We start from the raw sequence: 9,868 nt of genomic DNA, 5'->3' as shown, positions 1-9,868 counted from the left end.
GAGTGATTTTTTTAAAATGTATGCAAATGATAGAATATAATATTTACTAATTTTGAGAGTAAGGTTAAAATGAGGTCAATGTAGTAATTTTGAGTGGAACTAATTAGGCTATGATTGGTTGGATAGAAATGATATTAATTAATGCATACATCTTTAGACATTAGTGCTCCAACGAAAGAAAAGTTCTATCAGTCACCTTTTTCCAATCTTTCAAATATTAAACTAAAAAGCTTATATTAATTAATTAAGGATCATGACATCCTTTGCCTTAAACTAATAATTCATGTACGTGGTAATCCCAAGATCTGCTTGTTTTCTGATTATGGTCACGAAACCTGTACATTATTAATATAGAAATTAAGGGAGTATCAAAACCATGATCAACATTTTTATTAATCTCTTCACAAACACATATATTCAGACTAAGAGAGAGAGAGAGAAAGAAGAAGAAGAAGAAGCCAAGCTAGCTAGCATATTTATATAGTAAGATCGATGATCAGGAAGATGGATACTATAATGGTTTTAATGAAGAAGAAGAAGAAGAACATTGGTGTCATCTTTCTTCTCATGATGTTTGCTTCTCTTATTTCAACTGCATTTGCAGGTATTAGAACCTCAATGAAATCATGATGCATGAATAATATAATATATATATATATATATATAATTATGTATATGCATGCATATCATGCATGTCTCTTTAATTCATTATACTAATTAAGGGTTCATTTAAATTTGATTTGAAGGACGAGGTTCCATTCTTGTAATTCAGACTAAGCTGATCAATCAAGTTCATCAGGTTACTCTCTCTCATTCCATCTAGCTAATCTTTTTTATTTTATTAAAAAGTTGTTTTTGTGTTAGAGTGTTTAATTTCTTATGTGGGTTTCAGTCATTTGGTTTTAAATTAATGTGTTTTTTAAAAAGAATAATATAAATGACTAATTAATTAATACAATGTTTACAAATAAATAGTTAAAATGATGCAGCTCCATGATGACCTAATCTCATTTAAGAACATCTAATTAATTGGAGGCGGAGCTAGTATTAATTTTGATATTGTGTTTTTTTTTCTTTTTCTTCCTAATTAATTTATTTTGATGTACTTTGATTCACAGTGATGGCATAATTTATATTATGAGTATGATTTTCTTGAAGTATATATCAATAAAAAAAATATACATAAACAGAATAATAGAAAATTAAAAATCTCTTTTATGCATAGGGAAATCTTGAATATTGATCAACATATGAGAGTTTTCTTAAATTTTAGGTTAATTTCCAAAGAGATACTTACTACTTTCATAAATCTAACATAGTCGTTCTAAATTGAACCAAAAATTAGGCGAATTTGACAAAACCGAATAACCGGCGGTATATGAAATAATCAAACTGATTACAACAGTTTGATTGTTCGATTTAGTGACAGTGAAACTTCATATTTAAAATTTAAAAAATATACATAATTTAGTTAAATTTAGAGTTGATATGTATATATTTATTTATTGTAATAATTATGTTTCAATCAAAATTAGAATACATATATATTTTCAACTAATTATATATATATTTATATAAGTTTTTCAAAAACAAATTTGATTAATAATTGTATTATTTTTTACTAACTCTTGGTTTGAGTTTTTCCAAACAGATTTGATTTATAATTGTATTATTTATTAATAGTTCGTGATGTAGGAATGAAACCATCCATATTTTTCCGACTAAACCGACCCGGCAATTAAATTGAAACTGACGGCTTGAAATTTTCTCAAACCGATTTAACTATTTAGTCATATTTATATGTATAAACCGATTGAACCGAATTGCTTACGTCCCTAATTTGATATGTCTATATAGTCCCATCTTTTTTCATGATTTAGTTGAGTGTCATTCACGATATCAGTCTTAGGTTGGTGCCCATGCTTGGATTTGTATATATGTTTTCTAGCCTAAACTCTAGAATCTGGTTGATAACATCTATGAACCAGTTGAAGTTGCATATATATGTTCTACCTTTGATGATGTTACAAAACACAAATTCCAGTTGAGTATCAAAATATTTATAATATGTGTCCACACCTAAAACAAAATATGTTTGATGGTGATTAAATACATCAAAATTTCAATATTAATTAATTTAACTTGGATCACTAATTATTCAATTAACTCTTCCATTCATATATTATTTATATAACAATATTCTGAAACAGGAACAAGAGTTTCAACATCACAAAGAAAGCAACACAATACATGAAAGGCTTCTAAGGGTGAATGCCAAAGACTATGGAAACTATGATCCAACACCAACCTTTTCCAAGCCTCCTTACAAACTCATTCCCAACTAATGAGCGAGCACCCTTTTTCGTTCATTTCACGCCCTATAATCGATCACAACTACTGTATAATCTCCATCGCAATAATCAAGATCATATATATACTAGCTAGCTATATATATTATATATATATATATAACATGTGTGCTTGTGAAAAAGTATATGTACTCAAGTCAAGCGGGATTGTGATGCAAACCCTCTTTAAGTGTTCATGTTATTATAATTTTGTTGGATAATATTAATTAAAATATGGTTTTATTATTGAACTTGATTTAGCAAATGAAATACTAAGAATAGGAAAAAACAAAGAATGAATCTTTGTCCCTTGATTGTCGTTGAAAACAAAATCCTGTAATTCTTCTTCTCCACTCTTAATCGATGCATTCGTCTTCCCTTCCATTTCCTCCCCTTTTTTTTCCTATCTAAAAAAACAAATCCAACAACTGAATCTCATTGTCCTCTCTTTCCAATTCATCCTTCTCATCTGGGAGGGTTGGAAATGGAAATCATTCCAGGAGGACCTCCTCCATTAATGATCAAGCTCAACCTTTTCTCATCAATGGCGCCTGCCTTCTTCTTAATCCTCCTCCTCCTTCCTCTTAATCTTCTCCTCGTCTCCGCCACCCCTGCAAACAATGCACTCGTCGTATTCTCGCCTCAAGACAATTACCTTATCGATTGCGGCTCATCAACCGCCACAACCCTCCCCGATGGCAGAACATTCTTATCTGATTCCGATGCAGCAAAGTTTTACTCTTCTAACAATGAAGACATTCTAGTTAATGTCCCTTCAGCTGAAAACGTAACATCTCCCTTGTTTCTATCCGCTAAAGTATTCACGTCCGAATCTACTTATAGTTTCCATATTGCTAGAGTCGGTTGGCATTGGATCAGACTCCATTTCTATCCACTTGATAACAAGGATCACAATCTCGCTGCAGCTAGATTCTCCGTCGTTACAGACACCATCGTTCTCCTTCACGACTTCACCTTCAATAGCGAGAAATCAACGCTCATCAGAGAGTACATTATCAACCTCGATACAGAACGGTTTTCCATCAAGTTCAGACCCAAAGACGGGATCGCGTTTGTGAACGCAATTGAAGTCGTTTCCGCTCCAGATATTCTGATTCCCGACACTGCTTCCACTCTATTCCCCATCAGCGAATTTTCCGGCCTGTCGGAACAATCTTTCCAGACCGTCTACAGACTTAACGTCGGCGGTCCGCTTATTACCCCGCAGAATGATACTCTCGATCGGACGTGGGTACCCGACACCGAGTTCTTGGAGACTAAAGAAATGGCGAATACCGTTAATGTCGCGACTAATGTTATCAAGTATCCTCAGGGAGAATCGCCATTGATCGCTCCCCAATATGTTTACGCGACCGCTGTTGTGATGGCGAACGCGAATATGGCGAATCCAAACTTCAACGTGACATGGAATTTAAATGTGGATACTTCGTTTGATGTCCTGGTTCGATTACACTTCGCTGATATTCTTAGTAAGGCGCTCAATGACTTGTATTTTAATGTGTATATCAATGGGAGGGTGGCGATTTCTGGGTTGGATTTGTCTACGGTTACTGGCGATCTTGCCTCGGCGTATTATAAGGATTTCGTTTTCAACGCGTCGATGGCTATGAACCCGATGAAGATCCAGATTGGCCCGTTTGATCAGTCGACGGGACAGAAGAATGCGATCATAAACGGAATTGAGGTTTTCAAGATTAATAATTCAATGGGTAGTCTGGATGGGGAGTTTGACGTGAACGGGAGGAGTATGAATGGGGGGAGTAAAGGGACAGTAGCAGCTGTCGGGTTCGCGATGATGTTCGGAGCTTTTGTCGGGTTGGGTGCCATGGCTGTGAAATGGCAGAAACGACCTCACGATTGGCAGAAGAGGAATAGCTTCTCATCATGGCTTCTCCCTTTACACGCAGGCGACACCAGTTTCATGGCTAGCAAATACGGGTCAAGGAAAAGCCAATTCTTCTCTTCGACCAACGGCCTTGGCCGATGGTTCTCATTCGCTGAATTATCAGACGCGACAAAGAATTGGGAGACAGTGATAGGCGTGGGAGGATTTGGAAACGTCTACATCGGTGCTATCGACGAAGGAACACAAGTAGCAGTTAAACGAGGCAACCCGCAATCCGAACAAGGGATAAACGAATTCCAAACCGAAATCCAGATGCTATCCAAGCTAAGACATCGCCATTTAGTGTCCTTGATCGGTTACTGTGATGAGAATTCGGAGATGATCCTCGTTTACGAGTTCATGTCCAAGGGTCCTTTAAGAGATCATCTCTACGGAAAGAATTTGCCTCCGCTATCGTGGAAACAGAGGTTGGAATGTTGTATTGGTGCTGCCCGCGGCCTTCATTACCTCCACACGGGAACTCAACAGGGCATCATTCATCGAGACGTGAAAACGACCAATATCTTGTTGGATGACAATCTAGTGGCGAAAATGGCAGACTTTGGGTTGTCTAAGGACGGTCCAACCACTGATAATAACTACGTGAGCACGGCTGTGAAAGGTAGTTTCGGGTATTTGGACCCGGAATACTTTAGGAAACAGCAGCTGACGGATAAATCAGACGTGTACTCTTTCGGTGTGGTTATGCTGGAAGTGATTTGCGCTCGACCTGCTCTGAACCCGCAGCTGCCTCGAGAGCAGGTGAATTTGGCGGAGTGGGCCATGCAGTGGAAGAGAAAAGGAATGTTGGAGAAGATCGTTGATCCTAATCTTCAAGGAAATGTAAACCCGGAATCCATGAAGAAATTTGCAGAGGCTGCTGAGAAGTGTTTGGAAGAATATGGTGTGGATAGGCCAACCATGGGAGATGTCCTTTGGAATATGGAGTATGCTCTGCAACTTCAGGATCAATCTTCTTCTAAAGAAGATGATGAAAACAAGGAAACTTCTGCACCAGCAGCAGCAGCACCACCTACGGCAGAAGGCGCCACCAAACCAGCTGAAACTCAGGCAGTTGACGAGCATTCCGGGTCTGCTGTGTTCAACCAACTTACAGACGGTAGATAAGATGAATATGGAGAAAATTTCTTTTAAAAAAAAAAATACTACTAATACTAAAAAAAATGTTTGAAGAATGAGAGAATCCAGTTTTTTTTTTGTTCTGTTCTAGTGTATCATCATCCTGTTTCTGTACTGATCTGGTTAATTTGAGTTCATGTACTATCATGGTGTTCTTGGAGAGATGTAAATTCTCATATATATGTATAATTATAAACATAACATATTCACACAGTTACAGAATAGGAAGAAGAAGAAGGTCCAAAGAATCGTTTCATTTCAGTCATAACACTTTATTCCAAAGATCAACCAACACCTATATATATATATATGCTAAGCTTAGAAATTCAAATATATTTTCACATAAATTGTGTTATCAAATGAAAAGGAAGAGGAAATCTGAATTAGTTTCTATACGCAAAATCATCATGTAACAAAGGGAACCCCAAACCTCTGTTGTCGAGTCCGAGAATCCATGCACTCTGTTTCAGCCACCATGGAAGAAACGTTATTGTGAAGAAGATCCCTCGAAAAATCAGCAAAACCGTGGTGGTGGTGATGATGTGTGTCCATGGGAATTGGTAGGTGGCTTCCATCCTCACAATGCTGCAATCCTAATGATAAAGACACCACTCCATTTCCACTCCCATATCTACTTCTACCCATCTCTGTAATTTGGTATTGGGGAGAATTAGAAGAAGATGAAGAACCGATTGTCGCGAAACGGAAACTAACTTCCTCGGCTTGAGATGAATAACGTATAATACGGTCATCCATTTCTATGTTGTCTGCTGCCTTATTCTCGTTTGAACCTTGCTGCTGCTGCTGTTGCTGTTGTGTATCTTTTACTACTACTGCTCTGTCCTCAGATGCAGAGCTGGAATCCATTTCAGCCTCGCCAAACTCTTCTTTGTACATCTCTTCGACCATCGGTTTCCATAGACGGACTCTTGCATTAATGAACCAATTAGATACCTAATGAAAAGATGAAATCATAAAATTGCAATTCCGGAGGTGGAAATGATGAAACTCATTCAATCAAACGAAGTTTTTGTTTCATCTACACTCACCTGACTTCTTGTTAGGCCTGTTTGTCTAGCAAGCAAGCTCTTATCCGAATCTTTTGGATATCTTCAACATGACAATATCAAACAACAGATTAGATCAAGATTAAAAAATGGTTTAACAGTGTAAAGAGGGAGTTAGTTGTAGGATTTTACGGATGGAGGAAATGTTCGAATAGCCAAGCACGAAGAATCGTAACCGAGCTCTCGGGAAGGCCACGTTGTGGCCTCCAAGCATGCTGTTGCATGATTCCCATCTGTTGGAGTGCTCTTTGTTGCCTGAGTTGCTGATCAACGTAACGAAGACGAGATATCCCAATTCCTTTACCAATACCACCATCCAATGTGGAATCTAGTTCCCCCAGGCTTTTCCTAGTTAGTTTTATCTGTCCTGTTATTGAATCACGAAGAGAACGAAAATGGCGTGAGATCGTCTGGAGGGCAAGTGATGTGTATGGCTTTGCAGCTCCAGGTCCCACTACAGCGTCGAATGATGACGCCACGATCTGCATCTGATGGTAATATTGCTTGTACCTTGTATCAACCTGCAAAATAAAACACTATCAAAAAGTAAGCAAATGAAATTATACAAAAAGAAGTTTCATCTTAACTCAATCCTACCTCATCCAACATAGAGAACAACTTTGCCAACTTGTTCTGCAATTCCTGTTTCTCAGCAGCAGAAAGCTCGCATTTAGTTGTTGGTTCTTCATCTCCAACCACAGAAGACAACTGTGTTCCCTCTTGTTTGGCATCGTTTGGAGTTTCCTTATCGCAATTCCTTTTGCTTAGAGCTTTTCTGACATTAACAACTTCATCAAGCAACTGTTGAGCTACTTTCAAGTACTTGGAGTTTGGAACTGAAATCTTCATCAAATCTGAACTATGATCTCCACCAACTATATTTGCAGGCAGTTTGCCGCTTCCATTAGGGCCTAAGAATGACGAGAGTGGATTCGGGTAATTACCCATTGAAGGCAGATGTTGCTGCATTTGGGTACTTAAGCTAAGGGACAGTCCTTGGCCCTGTAGGTTTTGAACATCTTGAAGAAGGTTAGTAGCAGTCCCCAAAGGGTGCATAAAAAGAATCTCATTTCTCTCGTCTTTCCAACTACCGAGATCATGATCAACAGCGAGAGCTTGAAGATCGTGGGGTTGTGGTTGAGCATCAGTCGATCCTCCCTGGTTTTGGGGACCCATATACATCATCATCATGAGATTGGCAGGAAGAACTGAAGGAGGAGAAGGTTCGGTATAGTTGTAGAGCATGGGTGAAGAAGAATCATCTCTCTGGTTACTTGAACCAGAAAAATAAGTAGCCATTCTCTCTAAAGAGCTAATTCAATTTGCCTAATCCCATCATGATCTGTGTGTTATGTCCAACAAGAATCACCATTAATATGTAAAATTATAGGAAATTTCCTATGCAAAAACAAAGAAGAGGCAAAACTGCTACTTTTGCAGGAAACTTCTTTAAATTCATATGAAATTATGAATGAAACTATTATTAAGTATGTATATATGTTTTTGGTGGTTTCTCTTTGAGACAAGAACATAAAAGAATCCGAGAAGCAAACACCCATTGGCCTCTGATTATCGAAAAGAGAAATGAATGATTATTATATAGTATATAGTTATATTAAGGTACAATTACAATTCCCTAGAATGCAACAAAAATAAACAAATTCAAATCCAGATTTTGTTAATATTTGTGAAGTATTAAGAACAAAGGATTCATCTTTCTCATAGTACGTACTATGATGAAGAAGATGGAAGAAGACAAATAAAAAATTTCTACAATCACCCACAAATTCCTGAGAGATAAGAAGAGAAGGGTTATACCTGGAAGTGTTCAATCGATCGACATAAATTCCTGGGTTTCACCTACAAAAACCCTCTTTTCTGTTTCTGGCAAAGATCCATTCAATTCATGTAGAGGAAAAAAATGGATGAACTTTTTGAAGTAGTGGTAAAAGTTGGGAGAAGATAAGAAATCATCGGATGATCATTCTCCATCCACCATCACGTCAAAAACCCACGTGAGACTTATGTGTTCTCTCTCTTCTCCATCTGCAATGAAAGCACCACTAAAAAAAGAAAAAGTTGTTTTTGGCCTATCTCAGCAACTGTAGTCTGTATGTATCATTTTTCTTCTTCTTACTACTGATGATTAGAAGTTGGTGATGGTGGTGCTGTTGCTTGACCTGATTGATTCTTTGCTGTTGATGATGTTTGGTCAAGGAGTTAAATCGTTAACCACCAGTTGGTAGACCTAAAGTTCCTAAACCCTTCCTTAAACCTCCTAATCTATCTATTCATGTTCATCTGAAGCTATCTATGGAGGGAGAGGCAAGTATGGTGGATGTTGCTGGTGGTGCAATATCCACTAGACTTTTCTAAAATTTCTTGGCAATGGACTTTTGACTCTACCCAAATAATTTTGAGACTTCCTGTACCCAACTCATTTCTCTCTTTTCTAATATGGATCCTTCACTTTTTATGCTTTTAACATTTATGCCCCTATTAATAAATTTACAATTTTATTTATTTTATTATCATTAGAAAAAAAAATTACATTCATTGTGTTGAAAAAATACAAAAACACTATATACAATCAAATATTTATTCGAAACTCATTAACGTAGCTCAAGTGTAAATATATATGAGTGTTTTCTAAGAGAACAAAAGTCATGAATTCGATTCTTACTTAGAACGTTCTAAATTTAAATGAAGGTAAGTATACTACTACAATCTCAAATTTATTTAGAGAATAGATGACATAGAAAACTATACAAAGAGAATCTCATTGTAAAATGAAGAAGTTTACATATTCCAAGTATTACCATTCCAATCAAACCAAATAAAGTTGAACAAATTGTTAACCAAACATTCAAATATTGGAGCAAAATAAGACTTTTGGTAGAGAATCACGAATCAAAGTTTGTTAAAAGTAGTGTATATGTAACAACAATGATGGAACTTCGAAAAAAAATTGATATAATATAGAGGTGATACTCTAAATAAAAGTTAGGCGTCTCTATTAAAATTGTGGAGAAAAGAATAAATAGAGTAGAGTATCTACTATAATATATCTTTTGTTTGATAAAGTTATTTGTGCACGATGACTTAAATGTCTTGAAAATATATTGTTAAACCATAAAAATGCCAAACAAATTAAAGGGTTGCATAATAAAGTCACTTTCATATGCAAAATAATATATGAATGGCCAAGAATGAAACTTCTTCTTCATGCTCTGTGTCACGGCTCTCTTGTCTTCCTAAACTTAAGGGGCTTAATTATCTAGGAAGGCCCAATCCCAATAAACATTCTAGAAGCCTGGTAAGAAAGAATGTTTTACATTAATGAGTCATTAAATGTTACATTAATGAGTTATTAAATGTGGTGGTTGGTTAGTAAGCATTAATGTGGT

At 36.6% G+C, this 9,868-nt stretch overlaps 3 protein-coding genes across 3 annotated transcripts; 2 read left to right on the top strand and 1 right to left on the bottom strand.

Annotated features, from left to right (window-relative positions):
• Positions 1-450: 450 nt before the first annotated feature.
• LOC124928234 (protein CASPARIAN STRIP INTEGRITY FACTOR 1-like) lies at positions 451-2,607 on the top strand. Its single transcript, XM_047468767.1, has 3 exons — positions 451-604; positions 747-799; positions 2,211-2,607. The coding sequence occupies exons 1-3, from the start codon at positions 493-495 to the stop codon at positions 2,343-2,345; spliced, it is 300 nt and encodes a 99-aa protein (XP_047324723.1). The 5' UTR covers positions 451-492; the 3' UTR covers positions 2,346-2,607.
• A 225-nt stretch (positions 2,608-2,832) lies between these two features.
• On the top strand, positions 2,833-5,478 carry LOC124924814 (probable receptor-like protein kinase At4g39110). The gene has a single exon (XM_047464804.1). It carries the CDS (start codon positions 2,833-2,835, stop codon positions 5,380-5,382), a length of 2,550 nt encoding a protein of 849 aa, XP_047320760.1. The 3' UTR covers positions 5,383-5,478.
• Positions 5,479-5,550: 72 nt separating this feature from the next.
• On the bottom strand, positions 5,551-8,862 carry LOC124928121 (BEL1-like homeodomain protein 7). The gene is made up of 5 exons (XM_047468650.1): positions 8,280-8,862; positions 7,059-7,803; positions 6,594-6,982; positions 6,444-6,504; positions 5,551-6,348 (listed from the first exon to the last, which is right to left on the bottom strand). Exons 2-5 carry the CDS (start codon positions 7,758-7,760, stop codon positions 5,800-5,802), a joined length of 1,701 nt encoding a protein of 566 aa, XP_047324606.1. The 5' UTR covers positions 7,761-7,803; positions 8,280-8,862; the 3' UTR covers positions 5,551-5,799.
• Between the last annotated feature and the right edge of the window lie 1,006 nt (positions 8,863-9,868).

Source organism: Impatiens glandulifera, chromosome 2, assembly GCF_907164915.1.
Source record: "Impatiens glandulifera chromosome 2, dImpGla2.1, whole genome shotgun sequence".
Taxonomy (NCBI): Eukaryota; Viridiplantae; Streptophyta; class Magnoliopsida; order Ericales; family Balsaminaceae; genus Impatiens; species Impatiens glandulifera.
Note: the sequence above shows the minus strand (reverse complement) of the source record. Positions and strands in the feature narration are given on the sequence as shown.

Coding starts and splice junctions, on each gene's coding strand:
- LOC124928234 (XM_047468767.1), top strand. CDS start 493: ATGATCAGGAAGATGGATACTATAATGGTTTTAATGAAGAAGAAGAAG. Junction 605..746: donor TATTTCAACTGCATTTGCAG/GTATTAGAACCT, acceptor TTTGATTTGAAG/GACGAGGTTCCATTCTTGTA. Junction 800..2,210: donor TGATCAATCAAGTTCATCAG/GTTACTCTCTCT, acceptor ATTCTGAAACAG/GAACAAGAGTTTCAACATCA.
- LOC124924814 (XM_047464804.1), top strand. CDS start 2,833: ATGGAAATCATTCCAGGAGGACCTCCTCCATTAATGATCAAGCTCAAC.
- LOC124928121 (XM_047468650.1), bottom strand. CDS start 7,760: ATGGCTACTTATTTTTCTGGTTCAAGTAACCAGAGAGATGATTCTTCT. Junction 6,983..7,058: donor TGTTCTCTATGTTGGATGAG/GTAGGATTGAGT, acceptor TTTATTTTGCAG/GTTGATACAAGGTACAAGCA. Junction 6,505..6,593: donor TTCGAACATTTCCTCCATCC/GTAAAATCCTAC, acceptor GTCATGTTGAAG/ATATCCAAAAGATTCGGATA.